Genomic DNA, 25,554 nt, shown 5'->3' on the forward strand with positions numbered 1-25,554 from the left:
TCGGCCATGTTTATATTTTTACTGCTAGACACATAATTTATTCACAGGGCTCTAGTAGAAAAAAACAGTCCTGACATGGAGCCAGAGTTGGTTCAGTGTACATGTAAATTCTAATCGCTTGATGGTAAATCTGTCTTTCAGTTGGAACTGCCGGGGCAAGGACATTAAGCCTCAAATAAAGTGAGCCTCCTATCTCAACAACCTTTGCAGATGTGTGCCTGTGCTATCAGTGCTCAGAGCAGCTGAACGGCTTTGACTCTGCAACATGATACAGCATAAAGCATGCCAGACTCCCTCACGGCTGCAGCATCACATACTGATCATATCGAGACAGAGAGGTGTGGGAGCTGTGGCAGGCTACGTCAGCAAGTGCACTATCAATCACTTGCATTCCTACACTCGCGAGCAGCTGGCCCATTCAGAGGTCATACGCAGCATAATGGATTCTCTCTGGTGTACTCTGTCACTTTTTCTTCCATTTTAGCTTGATTAGAAAAGCCCTTCAGTGTAGAAACAACACATTAGTTCATTTCTCATCTATGACGTTGCCTTTTTATTATTTCTGTATGTCGCTGTTCATGTGAAATGAGAATCTAACATCAAGACCTAATGCTTGGGAATCCAGGAAATTGAATGCAAGTGGTGCTAATGGGATGAGGGGAGAAAAACAAAACAACATTTTTTTTGAATAATACATAAATATCATAGTAATCCTTAAAGTCCACATTAGAAAACCTCCTGAATCTAATTTGATAAGTATTGAAGAGATTTTGTTCAGCTTTAAAATTAAATACAAATACAGCAGTTTGCAATTAAAGACAAAAAAAAGAAAAGAAAATGAGACAAAATGAAGCTGCTGAAGCTCTTCAAGCTCCTTGAAAGCTCACCTCTCTGCCCTCCTCTCTCTTTTCAAAAAGCTCATGCACAAAAAATCTGAACCAGAACAACCGTTTGATAACCTTCCCTGCAAAGTTCATGACTAGAAGTTTATGCTTCTTTATAATAGAAGATTATGGACGAAGATGTTGCAAATGCAGTAGTTCACAAGCGATGCCACAACCCTGTGTGTGACTGTCCAGTGAACCTCTGATCCACAGCTCGACCGAATGGCAGGGAAAGTGCTTTTATGCGTGATGAATTATTACATAACCAAAAGTTACTGACCAGCCTGATCTGCCATCACAAAGTGATATCTGTGATGTATTTAAATTAGAGCAGATTGCTGTGAAATATACATAAAACACCACCTGATAGAAATGACCTGTAGACATGGTCTAAAGAAAATTGTGAGGAATTTGCTCACAGTAAATAAATATGTTTTTGTATATGTGTGCATATGACATAAAAGTATTTTTATTATTTTATTATTCTCAGGCTTAAAAAAAAGAGCAGCAGAGTGATTTTGGGTAATCTTGAGCTGTCAGATGTTTGCTGTACTATTTTAAGTACACATAGCAATCTGCATTTTGTCAGGGACAAGTTGTTGGTTGCTGCAGAGCCACTCGGCATCTCTAGTGGTTAAGTACGACATCGGTTTGCTTGACGTAGCACAGATGGTTCATTTGAATGTCAAACTCAATGCAATTTTCTCTATCATTGAGGGATTTTTTGCACACTTCACTTGACCAAAAATGACAAGATCACCGTGAAAATCCCTCATTGGTACGCAACAATGTTCTACAAATACAGTATACACCATTTGCCATGAAATTAAACAAATTATAGACATAAACATATTTATTGAAATTTTATTTGTTTCACTTTTCATAATGGTACAAAATCACAAGTTAATTCAATCCAAAACGGATCCCTTAAAAACAAGAAACACCCCCAGCATAATCTTCTGAATTTAAGCAGTAAAAATGATCCTAGATTGAAAAATGTGATTTTTACCATTTCAGCAACTGCCATGTAAAAGGATTATATTTAACAGTAATGTAGGGAGGTCATGTAAAAAGAAATCTCTCAACAGAGTGTATGCATCACATACAAAAAAGTCAAGAGAATTGTAGATTTTGTGGCCAAATTTGCTATATGATGTATTCTTATTAACAGCACGTGACTGCAAAGACTTTTCAAAGCCTCACAGATTTAAGAGTTCTTGTAAATACCAATTCGGTCTATGCACGACTTGATCTGTATCAACTTGGACAGGAAGCAGGAGCTCTTTCCTGAATCAACAATATCTATATAACAGCAGATAGCAAAAGGTGTTGATGAAATCACTTGAAATTTCATCTGCTTTTTATATAGGTGTGTACGTCGCATGCAGAAGGTTCCCGTGGCTGTTGGTGAAAGAGCTGCTTTGCTGTTGTCCACTGTAGATCAACAGCTTCTTCATTAGCAAATATTTTCTGACAAGTATATGGAGTATCTTTGAACATTAGAGCTGCACACCTTAAGACATTTGTGTACATGCTCACTCGCAGTCTTACCTCCTCCCCCTCACATGACAGACCTCATCCACTTAAGCACATTTTAGATTCAAAGCACAGTGCACGCTTTTTGCAGACTGCGCACACATGCACACAGATGTAAGTGAAACATTTACAGATCACATGCAAGCATGAACGCATACACACATGCTGGAGTATGCTTACGTCTACACAGGCACACACACATGCACACACATCACATGCAGTAGACACACACCACAGAGACTTCCAGTCCCCTCCCCCCCAACTGAATAGTCTGTTCTGACAATCCACAGGACAGCCAGAGCATTGACGTCAGAGGCAGGCCCATGAAAATACAGGGTCCCTGGGGGGCTAAGGGAGTTATGCACATCTTCACAGCTTGGCTTGCAACTAGTTCAACAACCAAAGAGCATAAAACTGCCTCTGTTTATTCTTATATGTCAGAATATTCCATAATAATAAAAGGTCCGTATTTACACAAAGCCTGCCATGCACAAATTTGCATGCGACTGCAATGCGGCTCATCTCAAATGTGACGTCAATGGACGTCACGGCACTGTGATCCATTAGGACAAATGTGTGATAGGTGCATAATTTAAGTTAATGGAAATCACAAATCACAGCACACCATTACCTTGTCTAGTAGCTTTAATCATCGTCCCTTTGAATAACTGCTGTCAGACTATAATATATTAGATGTACCCAAAGGTAAGGCATGTTTCTTTCTCAGACATCCTAAGTCCCAGGAGAAAAGATGACATCTTTGTTTATGACTTGATGTTATGAAACTTGTTTGTTTTTTTTTCTATCTACTGAGACATCATTAGGACAGAAGGGTCATTATTTTATTGTTGTCCCCTCTCTCCTCCTTTCAACTTTTCTTTAAAAAAATGTCACAAGCATAGCTGCTGTTTCCTTGGCACAAGAAAGCAGTATCTGTTGCTACACAATTTGAACAAATGCAAATCCTTGCTTCTACATGTCTTATCTAAAATTAGCTTAAGATTGTTCTGTTCAATAGAAAAAAAAAATCATGAACTGGTCTGAAGCAAATAAAACAGGCTGCTTTGTGTTGAAAGGGTGGCAGTATCTGCAATGGCTGATTGCAGGAGGTGGAAACTTGCTTCAAGATGGGAAAACAAAAGTGAACGCCCATAAGAGGTAAATGGAGTAAGATCTGTGATAATATCTGGCTTTTTGTATCTTGGAAGATGCCAGCCGTCTGTTGGAGTTTACTGTGTGCCAGCTCAGACTGGAAACAGATCATCAGTTATGTCATTTTAATCTTGTCAAACAGTTAAAATAAACACAGAGCTTGATTGTCCATACCTTTAAATGCAACCCAAAGGGGCATCCTCTAAACTACCAACCCAACACACTGTGCAAAGGGGATATAATTATACCAGGTTATGACTGAGCAAACATTATTCTCAATTTTTTAAGCAAGCCACGAAGTCATCTTTGACCCCTGGATTTTACAACTGATTTTTTTCTTGCTTTTTTTTTTTTTTTTTTTTTTAACTGGGTTTAGTTAGAAAATGTTCATGTTTATGACTGGATATATGGATATTTACAATTTACATGCAATTCCTTTCACAACTGAGGATAATATATTCTTCAATTGTAACTACAGGTCATATCTGCCTGTATGGTTTTATTTTTGGGAGGAGAGCAGTCAGCTTTTTTAAGCTTTTACAGCACTCACACATGGGTACTGAAAGTTATTAGTCAGATTTTGAATCTAACTTTAGATCTTTGATAAAGCAGCACCATTAAAATGATCTTGTTTTATTTATTTTTTAAGTGTTCATAATAAGTATTTTTAAGCATATGCTACATCTCAATTTATAGTACACAGTACTTTTAGGATAAGTATCTTTTTTTCAAAGCGTTAAAATGATTCTGTCAGACTGCATTCAATGGTTTCCACTGCTGTCTGAGGTCTCAGAAAGATGAATCAAAGTTTTCCGTTGACAAATATTAAAAAAAAAAAAAACAAAACCTTGACTATTTATTAAATGCAGACAGAAAAAAATGAAATCACTTTATCAAGCAAGGTTATCATTTAATGATTTGATAACTTATAGTGCTGTGTGCCAAATCGCTTCATATGAAAATAGTTTTTGTCATGATATTGTTATATCGGTTTAAATAGCCTTAGCAACATTAGAAACATGACACATTTTTTAAGGGCGCCATTACTCACCACTGCACTGCTAAACAGTCAGCAGAGCACCTGTGTTACTGGAGATATACAGCAGTGATGCAGATGCAGCTGTGGTAGACTTTGAACATGATGACAAACAAGAATTCTGGTTGTATCTGTTGTCTGGAGATATTTTGGTTTTAAAAGGTTGGATGTGAACCAAATAACTGCATACTGCAAATGCGGTTGAGCATCATAAGCAAATGGCTTCACCCACTTAACTACAAACATGTTTTGGAGTCTCCAGAATTGTATGAAATTATGATCAATACAATAAATAGGACACCTGAATTAGATGTCACTTAAAATGCATTTTCTTAAGGTACTGCCGATGGCACAAAACAAAGTGTACTGAATCAACCAGCCGCATGATAATTCATAGCGTAAGTTGCCAAACTTATGCTTACTACTCTTCCAATCAGTGGAAAATGTGGTTACACCAGTCTTGAATGGAAGAAAATGATAATGCACAGCACTAGTAACTTCTTTTACTTATCTAGATTTTCTTGATAACTTGCAAATTGTCGCCACAGTCCAACAGTTAATGGTAATAACAAAAATAAAGACACGACCCATCTTGTTTCTCTCGTATTGCTTACTGCCTCTAAACCACTACTAGCTTAGCGAAGCATATGTGTATAATAGATGGATGTACTTATTTCCTGACAATAATTCAGCCAATGTAAAAAGGAGAACAACATGGATGGCGACCAGGGCCTGACTCCACAACATCTGCATCCATTTTCCATATTTGTGTGACCCAATCAAAAGAAGGACCCTTTCTCAACTGCTTCCATATCTATAACTCTGAAGGACAAAAAACAAACAAACAAACCTTGTAAAGCAAAATATTATGACAACAAATGTTTTTCTGAAAGCCACTTTGGCATCAATAAATTTCACTTGTACAAATTAGATGTAAGACAGACAATATAAGTCTGTACATGATGAAAAAGTTAAACAGAAAGATATCTTGATTAATGTAACTGACTATTGATTAAAACTAGTTTAATTCAAGGTGTGAATCTCAAATAACCTTTTTAAGTGCATTTAATGTGTAATTCTTCTTGGTTTGGCACAATTTTATAATTAAAGTGTCAACAATTCTTGGACATTTTGTTCTACAAAATCAAGCCAGAAAGCTGGTAATGTTTTCCACCCATGCTCAGTCACTGAGAAAGTAGTTGAGACATCAGTTGTCATTGAAAAAGAGAGATGCTATTGATTAATGTGAAACTAATAAATTACCAGTAGTTTTAATGAGGTCAACGTTTGTACAGCTAGTATGTGGTATTAATTCTACATATGGAACTACACAGAGACAACAAGTTGCCGCCAGACTAGCCTTTGAACAGACTGGCTGCTGGCTGGAAATGATGTTTTACAACGCTGCTGTCTCTGTGTCATTCTATACGTTGTTAAAGTGTTAGTAAGTTCAAAGTTTCTTAGTTGGACATCACCATCAAAACTCTGAATGCTTATAGTCAGTCATGGATTAAATCTTGGCTAAATACAAACATTATTTTTGGCTAATCTTAGGATTTCTACAAAATCAGTCTTTTACTAAATTTTAAGTAATTCAGATGTCTATTGATCACTTATAATCAACAAAGAAAAATGCTCAGTGTTCATCTGTTTGTCTGCTGAGATCTTCACTATTTTAGAATGAATGGCTCTCGTAAAAACATTGTTTAAAAATATCCATTCATACCTAGAAGTATTGAATTATTAAAGACATAATGTTTGCCTACTAAGAGGATACCCAGCCTTTCCCACACCACAGACTAAGCTCCCATCAGACCAGTTGAGAGCACGGGGCTCTGATTAGATGAGCATTCTTAATGTATTTGCAGTGAGGAGAAGATAAAATGAACAGAACAATATGAGGCTGGTCTCCGATCATTTAACTTATATTTTATCTGGCCCCTTTTCATTGTCAGGCTTGTGTTAAACAACATTATTTTCAGTTGGTCACCACTAAATATTAATTGTTTTGTCATCCTTTAAATGGATATTAATCTAGATCTAGTTTCTTACTGACTTCTAAATGTGTATTTAAAATCATTATGAAATCATTGTTACATCAGATGGAATTTAAAAAAAAAAACGTTGTGTTCATCAATAAAGCTTGGCTCTGAAGAGCACAGTTCTCGGTTGCCAATGTGAAATAGGCTGATAGGGGGAGGGTTGACCTGTATGGAGTCACTGACATTACCTCCCAACACCCACCCCTTCATTTGCTGTTTAGTGGGTGAGATAAATCAGATAATTATCTGTTCAATTGATAATCATTAAAGGTTTACACCATTTGCTCTCCTTTAAAATCAATAAGCATGATGTATTTGTTTCTACACCATCAAATACATGATAAACTGAGGAGGTGCACACATATTACTTGATCATGCAAAATAATGAAAAAAAAAGAATAAGTGCTGCAAGTTCAATGTTGTCAAGTTGCAAAATAGTCCCTTACAGGACATTTTTTAAAGATGTGAGTTGCCTTGTACGGGGTTTTCTAGCAATCAAGTTTCAGTGATTGGCCTAAAGACATTTTGACAATCACAGGAGGTCAAAGATGAACTTGAGTGTGAGTCCATAAACTAGAATAAAGTTAACGGCATTAATTTTGCTATAATTTTGCTACCATCCCTGTTTCTCTCTAATGTAAATTTAGCTAAACTTGTAGTCTATTTAAAGTGCACATGATTGACTACTTTTGTGTTGGTCAATACCTTTTCCCCACTTAGCAGCCATTAACTCAAGAGTAGACAATGTCATTATATCCAAGAAAATCAATAGCCACAGTTAAATTTAGGAGGAAATTGTGATAAACTGTCATCTTCCTTTGAGCTGCACCAGTAAAGCTTCTTGATCAAGAGAAATGTAATGTTCCATATTAGTACAGCATGCCTGATGCCCTCCCAAAACTAAATCTTATATAGTATATAAATTGCAAGATGTTCCACATTGGAAGGAATCACAAAAGGAGACAAACAAAGAAAAAAATAAATATATATATAAAAAAACTGAATATAAGTTCCCTTTAAAAAATAAGTAGTTTTCTAAATGGCATACGCCACTATTCCTGGCAAACATCATACATGACAGAGTTACTCTGATGGGACTGTGCTGGTACACAGTCCTCATTTCTGTTGTAATATTAGCAGCACAGGATTGACAAAACTGGTGGGATGGGTCAAAACAGCCGCTTTCAAATTGACCATTTAAGGTGAAACTGTTGCTTCTTCATTGTGTCTTCCCGTTGTGTGTGTAAGGTATGAGGAGGAATGGAGGATTAAAGCTGACACACTTCTGAGCTGACAGTGGAGGTAGTCACATGGCTGAATCAGTGTGCATGTTTAACAAAGAGCTGGCATAGCCGACTATAAAGCTCTACACACCAATACTGTTATCATTATTTTGATTCTGACGCTCTGTATATACAGTAATGTGGTGCTACACACTCTGTTTCATCAATGTGTATAAAAGTGTAACCGCTTTTTTTAAGGAATAGAAACATTTCTTGGTGGGAAAAGGAAACTTCACTATTTGCAAAGATTTCAAGAAGAACACTGGTTCATGTCCACATTTCTCCATGTCTGTGTACAGATTGATATGAAGTCATCAAAAAAAGGGAATTCAGTCTCATTAAGTTGCAGCTATCAAGGCGAGAACCAATTCAGAAGTCCCAGAAGTTGCTGTTTTCTGAATCCCCACTCAAGGCTGGCTCTAAAAGCAATGTTATTCCTACAGTTGTAATATTTACTGCTAATTTCTTAATTCCTGAAAATTGTTTTGAGGAAATAGTACAGGTTCCAACATGGTATGTTATGTGTAAAAAAAACTACCCCACAGAGGGTAGACAAACTAAGTTAATGACACTTTTGTACTGTGCCATAGTTCTATTTTTCTGGTTCTTGTGAAAAATTAAACAACTGATGAAATAATAAATGTATTACTTTTCACTAACAGTAACTGCACAATTCAGCACCAGAGAAATTAGATCTCTGAGGAAGATGAGTATTTAATTTGGTCCCAGTTTCATTTGGACATGTCGTTATGTAATCCCTGCTGGGAAAGGCTCACATAACTGCCAAGATACCTATGTACAGTAGAGGTCAAATGTCAGGCACCCCTGGAAGTTGATGGATATTTTTGTGTACTACAGCAACCTGAGGGCAGGATTCTCTATAGAGTAAAACAAACAAAGGACATCCGAAAACCAGATGTTGGTTTGCAAGGCACCTCTCCTGAGGAAAGTCTGACTGTAGAACAAAGAATCTGTGAATTCAGCACACTGACAGCACCCACTGCTTTTTCTACCCCCAGCAGATCAGAAAAATTAAATGGTGTGATTATTTTTTTAAATAACATGTTATCAAACTGAACGAAATGTCTTTACAGATGTGCGATACATTACATTTCTACAATGTTTATTTAACTTTAAGTTTCCTTACTATGAGTTAATCTTCCAGGTACACTGAAATTTAATACCATCCTTGATGATTATTAGGAAAGGCAAGTTTATTTGTATAGTACAATTTAATAACAAGGTCATTCAATGTGCTTTACAAACCATTAAAACATAGAAAAATCAGAAGCATAATTTAAAAAAACAAAAGAGAAAGGGGGGAAGAACATTAAAACATAATTAGAATGAAACAAAAACATTTAAGATTAAAATAAACAGTGTGGAGTTAGACTTTTAAATATGACTGTATTCCAACGACGTTGACTGATAGTGGAAACTATCTGCTTGTGGGCCACAAGCTGACAAATTCAGTGTGACCGTGTAATATTGCCAATGCTCTCAGTAGCTCTCTGTGACTTCAACCTCACACTGCACAATTTATGTTAAAGACAAAGACGATTATGGAGTGAGAAATAAATAAAAGAAATTTTAAAAGGGGTTCCATCAATGTGTGAGACAAAAACGCATTCCCAACAGGCAGGTGGTGCAGATATGTGGTATGGAGCTGTGTGGAGCGCTACAGTGGAGAGAACCGCAGAAGGCACATGAATCAAAAAGAAAAAAAATTAAATGGGTGAAAAAAAACGTGATGAAAGAAGTGCGCAGGGGTGGTGGTGGCAGGGATGGGGGGGTAGAAGGGGTGGGGGGTGTATTTGCGTCAGAGTCAGAGCCAATGAAGTCAGAGATGGGGCGTGCTCAAGCAGGGGATGCTGTTACTGCCACTCAACAGCATTCGCTTGGGCCTCATGTCCTCTACATCACAGAGCTGGTGCAAATTATCCCTGCTTGAACGTCTGTCACATGCACATGCAGAGTAAAATGCAATTCATGTGCATTACACACATATCCTGTACAATTTACCAACACCAAAATTAGCTCATCAGCAGATGTACTTTATAACCTTTAAAATAAGCCTCAGCGAGCCATTTCACTTTAGTTGTTCTTTTCTTAGAGTAACACCTGAAAGAAATTGGGATTCATTTATTTATTTATTTATTTATTTATCTGCTTTCCTCATAAAGCAACCCTTTCCCTCACAATATCCCACCCAAAACAACATCAAGTGTATTCCTTCAAGTAAATGCAACAAAGAAGCAAATAGCCATTGTTGACCCAAATGGATGCTCATAAGCTAATACAGCAAAAGAATCAGAATTATATTAATGTTATTTTACCAGAAGATTATGTAGACTTTCTAAGAATCATCCTTAAAAGATGCTGTCAATTAGATTTATCTATATTTTTAACACAAGTTAAGACAAGTTAAAAACACAAGTTTTTAACACAAGTATGAATATAAAAAAACAAAAACAAAATACACAATTATTATTGATTAATCTTTACATATATATATATATATATATATATATATATATATATATATATATATATATATATATATATATATATATATATATATATATATATATATGTATATGTGTATGTATATATATATATATATATATATATATATATATATATATATATATATATATATATATATATATATATATATAAAATTTTATTTATTTTTTTTTTTCTCCTTTACAGGCAAAATGTCACACGTACTTACACATGAAATTCTAAAATACCTCTCACACATGCAAATCCTGGCTACTTAGATTAGCAGTGTTTTGTTTGGCACCACTTCTGACCTATATAGCCACGTCTGTATTTCTAGAGGATGATTTTGATGAGGACCATGTGGTCAGAGATCTGTGTGGGAGTCAGAGAATGGGGAAAAAAAACCAAAAAACAAACAGCATTCGTTGGCTTTGCTGACGTCACAGAAGCGTGTAAAACGCTCCACTGTGCAATCTTGTAAAACAGCAGGAAACACAGGAGGTAAAATGAGCTTCTTCAGATGTGCTCAATTGACTCGCAAATAACTGAAACTGTTTTCCACTGAAGGTCTGCTGAGGGTTTTCATAAATATGTGGATTTAAACATGATTTACATTTGCTCTTTTTGTGCTGTAGTCTAACAACAGCCAGAGCAGCAGCTGCAGCTTTGCTAGCAGGAGTCACATCCTATAGGCGATGACGTAAGCAGGAGACATGAGCCGTGACCTCATCGACTCCCCATCAAACCATCACTCTGGTCTCTAGTTCACACACACACACACACACACACTCACACAATGATGAGTTACTGCTGCCTTTTCAAGGGGCAGCCTCCCTCTTTTAGTGCTATACAATGCTGCCACTCTGTTTTGTTGAATTCAAACACATGCTGACATATTAACAATGTTCTAGCCAAAAGCTGAGCGTGTATCAAACATACACACTCCTGCGTCATTACTTATACTCAGTCTGTCAGTGTGTATTCTTGTGACAATGTTGGAGCGCATATATAGTAGCTTACTGTTCGAGAATGATATGAAACCTGACAATACAGTTCAAGATGTCTAAAAATTCCAAAAATTGTATAATTTGTCTTTTCTATTTTACCATGTTTGATAATTATTTATTTTGTGCTACTGCCAATTTAACAAAATTATTTATGTAATTTAAAGATAAGTAATTATTTGTTATTAATTTTTTTTCAACAAAAAACATAAATTCTCTAATATATACCTCATTCATCAGATTTTTTTTCTTTCATTGCTGTCACATCCTTTCAGCATTATTATAAGCTACATGGAGTATCGAGCTCACTAATACATGAAGCAAGAAAACACACTGTATGAATCATTATCAATCAAATTCTATTTCAGACAAAAACATGACTTAATAAAACTAAAAGAAGAAAAAGAATTTGGGAATTGGATGGGTGGATGGGTAATGGCAGGCTGCCTGTGGCCCTCATCAGAAACCAAACAAAGTCACTATGAATCATAGGTGAGAAACGGGTGCCGATGTACAGGCCTGTCGATCTCTGCTCAGTACACATCAGCGCAGGTCAACATGGCCAAGTAGCCAGGTCTACACATTTACTGATAACACACAGACATTCATTAAGTTACTTCCATACATGCACACACACATACACACACACACACACACACACACACTTTTACTCGTACTTTAATAAATCTATATTAATTTAATTAACTGTAACAGATCCTTCATTGCTTTTGCTAAAATTGTAATGTTTCAGTCAGGCTGACAAATATTAAACTCAGTGTGATGTGTTGCTCAATGTTTTTGTTTTCCTTTTAGTAATTAAGAAAAAAAAAAAAAGATACTGAAAGTGCCAGTAAAATTTGGAAAGGGGCTGTAATTCTGCCAAAACCTTCAGCAATTATTATCAAGACAGAAAATAAAACAATAAGAAAAACTGATTGTCTGGTGTGTTTATAACTGATCTGACAGCACCTCCTGCATTCCATTATTATACTTTGGCCCCACCTAGTGTCTCCCTGCTTGAGGAAAAAGGTGGAAGCAATATAAGACTATTAGCGGCTTTTGTCATAGAGTTTAAAAGTTGGAAGTGAGAGCACATATATCAGATAACTGACTAAAAACTAACTAATGTAATAAAACTATAAAATATTTGGTTCTTTTCATATGTAAACCACAGTGTGCACTGTTGTAATCTGCAATACACGTTAAGACCACTGTGAGGCCTTGTTGTACATGTTGAGCCTGTTCCAAACTGTCAGCTCTGGTACGCAGTAGCCAGCCATGGGCTGCTGTGCGTCTTTGTGTAAAAGAGCATGAAAATGTGAATGCGTGTTAATGTGGTTTAACACTAATTTCTTCATGGCGTCACAGGAGTTGGACACAGCTGTGCTGGCTGTGCTGCACTTCCACACACTATTAGAAATGTGGGCACAAAGCCAGGCTAAAGTGACACACATGGAGCACTGCTGGGGAGCTGTGCTGGTGAATGATGCTGTGCAGCAGCCCCTGTTGATGTATAAGTACAAGCTAATACACATGGTGGGGAACCTAAATTAAACATTTTAAATTGTGCCTGGCTTTGTTTGCACTCCTGTCTTGCAGGAACTGGGCTTTAGTGCTGCTGTGAGTAGAAGCCATTTTGTAATGCTGCTTTGGAAGTAATATTGATGAGACTGAAACCACATTATTTTTACAGTCGAGAGGATGTATAGAATAAAAGAGGTTTGTTCTAATAGCTGTAATAGACTAGTGCAAAACAATATAAAAATTAGACAAATCAGTAATTCATATCAAATTAAATGAGACTCACAAATCTGCTGGTTTAATGACCAATAACAAAAAATTATCAACATGAACTTTGCTTTTTGTGTGGTGTGATTTGTACCAAACTGTTAAAACTAATAAGCATTGTAATATTAAAATGGCACATACAAAAAACTTTGCTGTTTCATAGTGATGAATGTAAAAATATGTTTCCCATTCAAATATTTTGAGCTCAATCTATTTAAGAGCACAAATGGAATATACAAACAGTCAGCAAAAAAAACAAGACAATTTTTTATGATAGAAATGGAATTTTATGCTGAAGGTCTATTACTCGATGGGACTTCTTACCAATTAGTAATAATATTTCATCACATTTAGCTCTGTGTGATTGAAAAAAACAGTTTGCAGGTAAAGGTCCTGAACCTAAATTTATTGGTATGTTTCTTCTTTTGTAGAATTATATAATAGTGAGCAAAAGTAAATAAATAAATAAACACCAAGCTTATTTGCTTGAACTAACTTTCTTTACAGCTTCACACTTTGAAGTTATTGGGGACGAGGACTTAAAGGAGCAGCACATTCGCACATCAAGGTTCATTCGTAGTGTTATACTGGTATCAAACTGCAACTAGAGGAGGAGGTCATTTGCACAGCTGAGGGTTGTTAACCAGCTGTGGTGGTGGCTGGAGGGTGAGGGGGGGCTTAAGTGGGCATACAGGAGTAGCGCTGTAATTGACAGGTCCAGGCTGCACATTGAGAGGCAAGACAAAAAACTCTTTGTTGTGCTGATATGAATCTCAATACCCTCACATCTACTCTCCTGGCCTCACCATGGATATCTGAGCGAACAAAACCGATGTCCATGAGAAAATACGAGCTTGAGCATTCAGATGCAAGACCTAATGGAACATAGCGGGTAGCACCACAGAGAGTAGCACAAGTTTTCAGGTTGTGTTCTGGTTCTGTTTTGGCTGCACAAATGCAGAATATCCAGCACTTCCTTCATTTGGAAAAAAAAAAGTAATTTAATTTGAACAATATTTGATTTTGCTTTAGGGTGGGCTTGTTTAAAGCATTTTGATGCATGATCAAATATTTAACACAATATTTACACTTAGTTTAAATTGTGAAACTGCTTTACCAGTGTAAAGTGTATTAGTGTATTCAAGAGTACTACACATGCACAAACTGGCAGTTCTTGAGTGGGATGGGTTCAGTGGGTGTGTACCCCTTAAGTAGTCACAGATGCCATGCACAGTTGGAGAAGGAAGCTCCCGGCTCTATACCGTATAAGCTAAGGGAAACTCTCATTCTGGCATGGGCCCAAAAAGATGCAGAGCCAAACCCTGCATGCACTGCAAACGGGCTATGTATGTATGCATGTATGTATGTATAAAGATATATATATATATATATATATATATATATATATATATATATATATATATATATATATATATATATATATATATATATATATATATATATATATATATATATATATAAAAACAGCTCAATAAATAAATAACACCTTTATTTATATATATATATATATATATATATATATATATATATATATAAATAAAGGTGTTATTTATTTATTGAGCTCTAAATCTTTAAAAAATTGCAAGAAAATATAAACCCAAATCTTGATTCAGCAGTTAATTTTTGGCAGTTCATAAAACTACTGAAAAAATGCAGGAAATGCTAATGTTAGTAGCGGACATACGTAAATACATGCAGGACTGTTTACTTTTAGGAGGTTACCATGTGTGCCTGGGATGCTGGAGTTGTTAGTTAAGGACAAAAAAAATAGGAATTGTCCTGAGAATTGGGATTCTCTTTATTTTTTTTAACTCACGGTATAACCTAATGTTAAGCCCTCTCCATGGTTATGTTTTGGTCCTTGAAAATCCTAGAATAAAGACTCTCACAATAGTCATATCCCTTTCTCATTTACTGGGATGATAATTTACAAAAAATGTAGTAACACAAAAGAATAAAAGATATTAACAAATGAATTACAAAGTTTGTAAGATTCACACAGATGTGGTGCCTCAGCAGTCAACAGTGGGCAGGAGTGACACTTCAGTTGTGCAATCAGTCATGAGAAAAGATATATGATCTCTCAAGTGACTTGGTTGGCTGGTACCTCTGCTGTCACTTCAAATAAGTAAAGTGGTTTTTATTGCAAGATGTCATCCAATTCAAAGCAAAAAATAAGCGATTACCATTCAATTACCACAGCAGTTTTGTTAGATTTAGATTAAATTTTTTAAATCTAAATCTAAAAAGCACCATTTATGTCTCAGAATAGCAAAGTCAAACAACTTGTACTTCCCTGTAGACTATTGAGAGGTATCAGGACTAACCATTCCTAACTAAGGGTGCATTTAGATCAGCATAGTCCACTAGACTCGGTCCAATTGGGGACTCGGCTCAGTTGTATGGGGGTGTATCCATGCAGACCAAGATTGCATTGACGCTGAACTTTGGCCAAACGCGCCAAACATTTACAATAATATATCCCTCTTCCCACCAAAGGTGGCAAAGCACTAGCATTTAACAAAAGAGAAGACAAGACCTGTGTGAAGAAGAAAACTATTTTGCGAGTTAAACATAGAACACAAAACTATCGCTGTGTTTTGGTTTTTTTTTTTTTTTTTTTTTTGTCTTTTGCAAGTATACTGCACAAATACACTGCAACAATGAGCGCAGTGTGAATAACAGATGAGGCAGAGGACTCGTAACATGATCACTATGATTTACCCACAATGCAATGCTACGTTAAATGCAGGAAGTGTCTTTTTTTTTAGTCCATTTTCTGTATTTGATCTACTCAAAATGACCTGACACCTGCATTTGTAGGTGGACCGAGTCTTTGGCCTAAATCAGAATTTATTTGGCACAATCACAGCTCCCCAAACAAAACAGACTTTCCAAGCAAACAGACTCCGATTGAAATCAAAAAAGCTGATGTGAATGTGCCCTAAATTAACATGTGCTGTGGGGACCACATGACTATAAAAAGAAGTTATTATGAAGAACACACTGGGCACGTAGCTATAGCATTTGCCAGTATTTCTTGAAGCAGCTGGCGAGAAAAAACCAGAAAACCAGGCTAACGCATGAACAAGAAAAGGTACCTAAATTTGTAGCATAAACAAGGCCAAGAAAGAAGCATTTGGTGAGTCATGCTAATAAAGCTACTGCTCCCTCCAAGAGTTAGGCCTTTATCAAGGCCAGTGATCTCAGACTGAACATCTGGATGGCTTGCATCCCAGCTGAGACGTTGCTCTCCGAGCCCGACACTACCAAAGCCAGCAGTTCAAGTTTCTGTCCCTCTTGTGGCCTAGTTAACACTTTGCTTGACTAGCTAAACACTCCCAAAGCTAGTAGCATCTGCAGTGAACTTGGCCTAGCTTCTGCTAAGCACTGCTAATACTGTTGGACTAGCAAGCAGCTCTAAACTCATCCATCCATCCATCTTCTGCGCTTATCCGGGGTCGGGTCGCAGGGGCAGCAGCCTAAGCAGGGAAGCCCAGACTTCCCTTTCCCCAGCCACATTTGCTAACTCTGAGGAGGGGGGGGGGTTGATTCCAAGGCGTTCCCAGGCCAGCCGAGAGATATAATCCCTCCAGCGTGTCCTGGTCTTCCCCGGGGTCTCCTCCCAGAGGGATGTGCCCGGAACACCTCACCAGGGAGGCATCCAGGAAGGATCCTGACCAGATGCCTGATGACCAAGCTCCTCATCTTATCTTTAAGGGAGAGCCCGGCCGCCCTGCGGAGGAAAATCATTTCAGTCGCCTGTATACAAGATCTTGTTCTTTCAGTCACAACCCACAGCTCATGACCATAGGTGAGGGCAGGAATGTAGATCGACTGGTATACGAGAGCTTTGCCTTCTGGCTCAGCTCCTTCTTCACCACAACAGACTGGCGCAGAGGTCTGCAGATGCCGCACCGATCCATTTGTCGATCTCACACTCCATCCTTCCCTCACTCGTGAACAAGACCCCAAGATATTCAAACTCCTCCACTTGAGGCAGAACCTCACTCCCGACCCGGAGAGAGCAATTTACCCTATTCCGGCCAACAGGACCATGTCATCCGCAAAAAGCAGAGACCCAATCCTGAGGCCACCAAGCCGGATCCCCTCAACACCTCGGCTGCGACTAGAAATTCTGTCCATATAAGTTATGAACAGAATCTGTGATAAAGGGCAGCCTTGGCGGAGTCCAACCCTCACCGGAAACGAATCCGACTTACTACCGGCAATACGAACCAAGCTCTGACACCTGTTGTAGAGGGACCGGACAGTTCGTACAAAGGGGTCTGGTACCCCATACACTGCAAGTACCCCCCACAGGAGCTCCCGGGGGACACGTTCAAATGCCTTCTCTAGGTCCACAAAGCACATGAAGACTGGTAGGGCAAACTCCCATGCCCCCTCCAGGACCCCAAAGAGGGTATAGAGTTGGTCCACTGTTCCGCGACCAGGACGAAAACCACACTGCTCCTCCTCAATCCAAGATTCAACTATCAGGCAGACCCTCCTCTCCAGGACCCCTGAATAGACCTTACCAGTGAGGCTGAGGAGTGTGATTCCCCTGTAATTGGAACACACCCTCTGGTCCCCCTTTCTTAAAAAGGGGGGCCACCACACCAGTCTGCCAGTCCAACGGCACTGTCCTGGATGTCCATGCGATGCTGCAGAGGCGTGTCAGCCAGGACAGCCCCACAGCATCCAGAGCCTTAAGGAACTCCGGGCGGATCTCATCCACCCCCGGGACGAGAGGAGCTTTTAAACCAACTCAGCGACTACAGCCCCAGAGATAGGAGAGTCCACCCCTGAGTCCCCCAGCTCTGCTTCTTCATCTGAAGACGTGTTGGTAGAATTGAGGAGGTCTTCAGAGTATTCCCTCCACAACGTCCTGAGTTGAGGTCAGCAGCTCCCATCTCCACTGTACACAGTGTTGATGGAGCACTGCTCCCCCCCACCTGAGCCGCCACATGGTGGACCAGAATCACCTCGAAGCTGTCTGGGACTCTTTCTCTCCATGGCCTCACCGAACTCCTCCCACGCCTGAGTTTTTGCCTTGGCGACAGTCGAAGTCGCCTTTCTGTACCCATCAGCTGTCTCCAGAGTCCCACAGGCCAAGAAGGCCCGATAGGACTCTTTCTTCAGCTTGACGGCATCCTTCACTGCTGGTGTCCACCAACGAGTTCTGGCATTACCGCCACAACAGGCACCAACGACCTTACAGCCACAGCTCTGGCTGGCTGCCTCAGCAATAGAGGCACGGAACACAGCCCATTCGGAGTCAATGTCCCCCACCTCACTCAGGACATGGTTGAAGCTCTGCTGAAGGTGGGAGTTGAAACTCACTCTGATGTGGAACTCAGCTAGACATTCCCAGCAGACCCTCACAACACGTTTGGGCCTGCCAGATCTGACCAGCTTCCTCCCCCACCATCTGAGCCAACTCAGCACCAGGTGGTGATCAGTTGACAGCTCTGCCCCCCTCTTCACCCAAGTGTCCAAGGCATGTGGCTGCAGGTCCAATGATACGACTACAAAATCTATCATCAAACTGTGGCCCAGGGAGTCCTGATGCCAGGTGTACATATGGACACTATTATGTTGGAACATGGTGTTCGTTATGGACAATCCATGACGATTTAGTCCATGTCCATTTAGTACATATATATATATATATATATATATATATATATATATATATATATATATATATATATATATATATATATATATATATATATATATATATTATACTAAAGTTGCAACAATAAAGTTTGCTAAGATTATGTGCACTGGGCATGATATTTGTCTGATGTTAAGTTGATCTCCTACACAACAAAACTTGAGCGACAATGTTATTTAACTTCCATGAATATTGCAACCTACACAGGATGCATAAGATTTAATAACTGACAGAGCAGGGCCAGATAGATGGCCAGAAACACAACTCATGTAAGCATTTCTGATTTGAAGCAATTGTCTGTGAGCCCAAAAACATCTAAAAACAAAAAGGTATAAGGGCTCAACGGCACTGATATAGGAATCTATGACTTACAAAAAGAAAAGTTGCCGTTTAATTAATTGTCTGAACATTGCAACAGCTTATTTAAAGGCTGCGGTCTGGAGTATACAGCAGGACAAGTGTGCTACTATAATAACAGAAGAGATTGTAGAACACTGTATCCTGTATCCTACAGGCTGCGTAATTAGGCCAGTTAACTACTTTTAACTAGACCACTGATGTCAGCACCACGCAGCAGGATAGAGTAAGCTTACAGTTTCTCATCCTTTTAGCATCCTTAGTGAAAATTAACATGTATAGCAGGGTGTTGTGTTCCCAGTGTTGCAAAGCTGAGTTGGAGCCATTTAAAAGCTCCTCGCTGGAGAGCAAATTGACACTGGTCTGGTGGGTGCAAGCTGATTTTTTACTAATATAAAAAGGCCAAGATTCAATATACATTATGATTCTTGTTCCAATAAACATCACATTGGATTTTTTTTTTTTTTTTTTTAATTCACATTGTCAAAATGGATTAGAAGTCCCAAAATATAATGATTTAAACACGCTGGTTTAGTGTTGTCAAACAGAATGATTATGACCTGGATGAATTTTGAGTAAGTTTAGCATCTTGGTCAGTGTTGCAAAGATATCTGGAAACTGAGTGAAAAAGGCAAAGAAGAACAGCAGAAGTCTGATATACCTGTGGTTAATGCAGATAAGGTTTTTCAATGTCTGAAAAATACTTTGCAATCTGTACAGTATTCACAGCGCTTCATTTTTTCACATTTTAAGACATGACAGCTTTATTCCCAAATAGGAGAAATTAATTTCATTCCCCAAAATTCTATACAAAGTAATTGTGTATACCCATTTCAGTGGGCTTTGTGCCACTGAAATGGCTGTGTACCACAGCTCACTTAACGTTAACTATGTACTATAGTGTATATCTTACACAATTATACACATACAATTGTGCATGTGGTGTATAATAACCCAGACACGTCTCATCCAACTTGATGGAACTTGTGAGGTGCTGCATAGAGAAAATGGCAAAACTGTCCAAAGATAGGCATTCCAAGCTTGTGGCTTCATGTTCAAAAAGACTTGAGGTGACAATTGCTGCCAAAGGTGCATCAACAAATTACTAAGCAAAGGCTGTGAAAAATTATGTGCGCATGATTTCTTGTATTTTTTATTTGTAATAAATAGTTGGTGGGTTGCCTAGTTTCAGCACTCAGGGAGCAGTTGGTGGGTTGAGGGCTTTGTTCAGGGGTCCACAGTGGTTGAAGCCCAATTCAATTAGGGTAAGGTGAGGGTTACACAATTTCTACCTGCACCAAGAGAATAACAAATTTGAAGTACTTGTCCACAGCATCTGACATTTCCATCGTTTTGCTTCATTTTATCAATGAAAAGTATTGAGTTTGCATTGATTTAAGTTTATAAGCAGTGACCCTCTTTCTTTGAACGTAATTTAGCTGAATTCCAGGCTTCTTGTTTTTCTTTTCAGCTGTTCCGTTTAGGAGTCACCACAGCAAATCATCTGCCTTCATCTTTATTCTTTATAGTTTTCTTTTACATCAGCTAACTTCATCTCCTCTTTCAGTACATCCATAAGCTTCCTCGTGGTCTTCTAGGCCTCCTGTCGGGTGGTTCCAACCTCACATTCTTCTGCAGATAAACTTACTATCTGTCCTCTATACATGCCCAAACAATCCTTGTCAGTCCTCACTAACTTGTTTCCAAAACATCTAACATCCCTCTAGTATACTAACTCCTGATCCTGTCTATCCATGTCACTCCCAAAGAGAGCCTCAGCATTTTAACCTGTGTTACTTCCAGTTTTACCTCCCGTTTTTTGCAAGGTCACTGTTTCCGAACCAAATATCAATGGTCTCGCCAGTGATGGTCTCTTTTGTACATTTTTCTATTCTTGAAGATGAATTCCAGACTTCTTTGTGCAAATAAAGAACATAAAGTACAGATTTTCATCTCTGTAAACTTTCAACTAAACTCCAAAATCTGTTTTAAAATCTGAAATAAAGACATAAACCAACCACGAGCAGCTAAATGATTACTGCCAAACTCAAAAAATACATATTCACACCACTGAATTGAAGTTAAATTTGATTTTCTGCATGCATTTTCCAACTATGCATGTTGTGCATCTTAAACACAGCTCAAACAGCTAAAAACCTCAAATTATGGCTCGGTCTAACAGTAAAAAAACACATTTTGATGGCACTGACATTCGTTATGCACATTCCTGAAGCCATTATTACCCTGCAGCATCCCATGGCCGAGAAACTGCACTTCACAACTTTGTGTTCCAGCCTGAAGAACCATGTGACAGATGTGTTTTGCTTTACTGCACCGTGTCACATGGCAGGAACTAGAACCGGTTGTTTTGAACGTGCACTGTGGCTCGTTCAACAAAGAAACCCAAATAGATTAATTGAATAAAGTGAAGCAAAAAAAAGAGAAAGTGGCAAAACGAGGTAAGGCAATAGTCTGCATTTTGTCACAATTACCTGCAGTATTGATTGCTATGATGAATTAATCAAAAAGATCTTTCAAAATTATCACTTTCTTGGATTATGTCTCAGCCATAACAGTAGAACAATGCAATTTCTTGATGGACTGAACATGCATGTGTTGCTTTGGTTTTGTTTGAGTTGCAAAAGAGGTGAGCCTCAGTGTGACAGTCAGGCAGAAGCAGTGTTACTCTGTCCATAAAAACCATTAAAGTCTTTGCTGTTTCTTGGATAACTGCTCACCAGCCTGTAAAGCAGGGCAAAAAAATAGCAAAGAAAGCAGGAAATACGTTAAACACTGTATGTTTCACCACTTTAGGATAACCACCAGCTTTTTAGTTTCAAGTAATGAAAATATCACAGTTTTCTGGTAAAAACATGTTATTGTTTATCTAACATAACACTACATTAAAAGATATTGTGCCATTTGTAATTTTGGATATTTAAAAAAACTCAAGTGGGACTTGCTTTGAAATGTAAGCTGTAAAGTGTTAACTTGAGATTTATACCAAATTACATTATGTTATCTTGACCTTTATTGTGAAGTTCCCTTTCCTGTCTTTTCTGTTCATTAATGCACATGCACAGTTGAATGCAGAGACAAGAAGGAAGGTTGGAATGTTTTTATACCAGAAAAAAGTGATTATTCAGGAAAATTGTTTTCCATTATTATTATTTTTATTCATCACCTAGCTGGAAGGCAAACAGATCTTATGGTGTGTCTATGTTCGTGTTGTGAATAAATGGGTTGAAATACCCCACCATAGTCCATCACTTATGATCACTGAGTGCATTGTCTGAATCAAGTCCAGCTGGAATGCTACATGGGTCATCATGCGGTCATCCTCTAAATGTGAGGCTTGAACTATCAGAAGATTCATAAATAAGGAGGATAAAGTGCTTTCTGATGGATTATGTTAACAGCTGTGGCAAAGCACCCATATGCTGAAATTCACCTTTTCTTGACAAAAATAATCTCAAATCCAGATTTTTAAAATTGCCCCAATGTCACGGCAGGCAGTGGAGATGTTGAGGGAGTGGACCCAAACGCAGAGAAGACGGAACAGGGATGCAGGTTCTAGACTGATTTATTTTTAATCCCGGAAACTAAGAAGAGACAAACTAACAGAGGTACACAATGATCCAGCAACAAGGAGTGAACCTGAGTAGTATAAATAACCAGGAAAGCCAAACAGGTGAAGTAATTAACAAAATGAAACCAGGTGAACTCAATAACAGGAAATCAATGAAGCTAAACAAGAACCGAGGGAACTAAACAGGAAAACTACAAAATAAAACAGGAACCCTGAAAACAAAGCAAGGGGAAAAACCCAAATCATGACACCCAATGATACCTTTGTTTCTGAACGGCTGGCATTTAAAATGGTAAAGTAGGGCCTGAAAAAATATCAGCAATTTCACAAATAGGGAGGATAAAGTCATTTTAGGGTGATTCATTTCATCTCTGTAAGAAAGCACCACCATGCCCAAAATCAGCTTTTCTCATCAACATAATGCCAAATTTGGCTTTTTAATCTGGGATCAGTAAAAACTTTGTTGCTTATTCATTAATGTATCAACATTATTGTGAAATTAACATGCTAATTTCCCAGATCTCTTTTCATTAACACGTTAATGTTGACATTGACAAATTATCTTGAGTGGTCGGGACCTACAATTTGAGAAACCACTGCATTATATGTGAGAAAAACCCAAATATGTCTTTTTTGATAGATAGTTTTGTGGTCTAATATAATTTATTTAACTTTAGGTCAATGCATTATAATCATCGGTAATTGTTGTTTGTCTGAAGAAAAGACAGCATTTAGTTGCAAATAAATAGGGTTTTTTTTTCCTTCATTGCTCCAGAATAACTTATGTCTCAAACAGTAGCTATTCTGCTAAAGGGCAGCTGAAAGTCACAGCTCGCTGGATGTTTTTTTCTGTGGTTCTAGATTCTCTACTCAGGTCCAAAGAAATGTTCAAAACCATTTTATAGTGTAGTTTACAGAAAGAAGCCTGCCAAGTTTAGGTGAAGGTCCTGTAGCCTTATTTGTCTGTATTCACAGCGAGTTAACATGTAGCATTTATTTATTGTTTACAAAGCAGGTTATCCAGTTGGAATCTGACTTTTTAGTGACTTTTTATTTGTTTGCTATATTATTTGTTATGCTGACATCAAAAAGCTGGTAATAAATGCCACTTAATGACTTATGAGGATTGTTCTTGTGATATTAAACATATAGTGTTTTGATATGCATGACAAAAAAGGAAATTATAAAATTGTGATTTTTTTTTTTTTTTTGACAATAATTGTACCAAGAAAGTTAAAATCATTCCAACATCAGACATCAGAGAAGATGGGCGCTGAATTAGCCTTCATTAGAAAGTGCCAAAGTGTGAAATCTGCCAAAGTTATAGTACTGGCGCTTCAAAGAAGCATTACTGAATTTTGCCAGATTTTCTCAGTGACATGAACCCCACCAGTAGCATTGCCATATTGCATCCTTCCTTTACTCTATGCTCTATCCAGAAGGTCAAAGTCCACCTGATGTTGAATTATGTCATTTCTCTCTTTCTTTTCCTCTTTTCAATGGCTTGTGTGTTTATTGCTAACATGTAACTCAGAGTGTGAAGCAGAACTCTGTAATCTTTACATGAAATTGTGGATTTGATGTAAAATCTGCCACATTTTTTAAATATCCAAATTATATATTTTCTTTAATGTCTTGGTTTGTATGGCAGCTATCCTGACTCACTCTTGAAAAATACATTTTGCCTCTCCGTGGGAAAACCATGTTAAATAAAAGGAATGTAGTCTAAATGAAAACTGCACATTATCATACAGGGCCTGTGGTAGAACAAAGTCCCTGTCATAAAAGTCAGATTTCACTTGCACTCTAACATCATGCAATATGCAGCTATAAATCTGTAAAAATAGGGTGAAAACATTATTGATCCTTTTTAAGTATTTAATCCAGTTAGTTATGAAACAGGTGTTTCTTTGGCAGAAAGATGACTGGATGTCACTGACCAGGATAAGTTCTGGATATGAGCCTCATTCTTTAGCTGGAAGTTTGAGTCTGTCCTGCAATCAAACTTATCGTCACACAAATGTGAGTCCATTGGGGACTATAGGAGATTATAAACACTAATCCTTTGCTACATAAATTGTTTTCTAGGAATAAAAATACTGGTAACACGTTATAGGCTGATGGTTGATCCTCAGCTGCATTTTATTTTCTTTTTTTTCCCCATTCAAGTCTTTTTTTTAAGAGTAGCTTATAATATAACTAATGATTCACACAACTCTAAAGTCAGTAATTCATAGTAAGCAGTGAAGTCGCGATTTTAAAATAAATGTAAAGAAAAGATCTGGTCATTCATTAATAATTACTTAAATATATCTATTCTATAAAGTGTTTCCAAACTGTTTCAATCTTGTTTTCTTGGCCATTTGTTGTAGACAGTGTGTGGGTTAGTCCCAAATGCATCCAGAGAGTAGCCTATTGATATCTGAGCATAAAGGAATTTATCAAACAACCAAACATGCTCTCTGGTAGCAATCCAACTTTCAGGCTCTCCTCTCTGACCACGACTCCTACCTTGTTCGCTGGATCGTGCAGGTGGAGATTCTTCCAAGCCCTGGTCGTCAGGACTTTTCCGTTTCTTCGACATTTGCTGCTGCCTGTTCGGATGATTGATGTATCCACCGCTGAGTCGATATCTGCTGATGTGAGACGCCTTCAACCGGCGGGATATAAAACACAT

General features: G+C 37.9%; 1 protein-coding gene across 4 annotated transcripts in view; it reads right to left on the minus strand.

Moving 5' to 3' along the window:
- The window catches only part of pde10a (phosphodiesterase 10A), a gene marked incomplete at its 5' end in the record, with an annotated part of 68,795 nt that extends 43,241 nt beyond the window's left edge, over positions 1-25,554 (minus strand). For 3 of the 4 annotated variants that reach the window (XR_013771489.1, XM_079248485.1, XM_079248488.1), the window contains one exon: positions 25,389-25,505. Coding sequence is in view for 3 of the 4 variants with exons in the window: in XM_079248485.1 (XP_079104611.1) it covers positions 25,389-25,461 (73 nt within the window). Of the gene's footprint in view, positions 1-25,388 lie in introns of all 4 variants that reach the window. The other variant, XM_079248484.1, reaches the window with a different exon arrangement.

The sequence above is a fragment of the Telmatherina bonti genome (assembly GCF_933228915.1).
Source record: "Telmatherina bonti genome assembly, chromosome: 11".
Classification (NCBI taxonomy): domain Eukaryota; kingdom Metazoa; phylum Chordata; class Actinopteri; order Atheriniformes; family Telmatherinidae; genus Telmatherina; species Telmatherina bonti.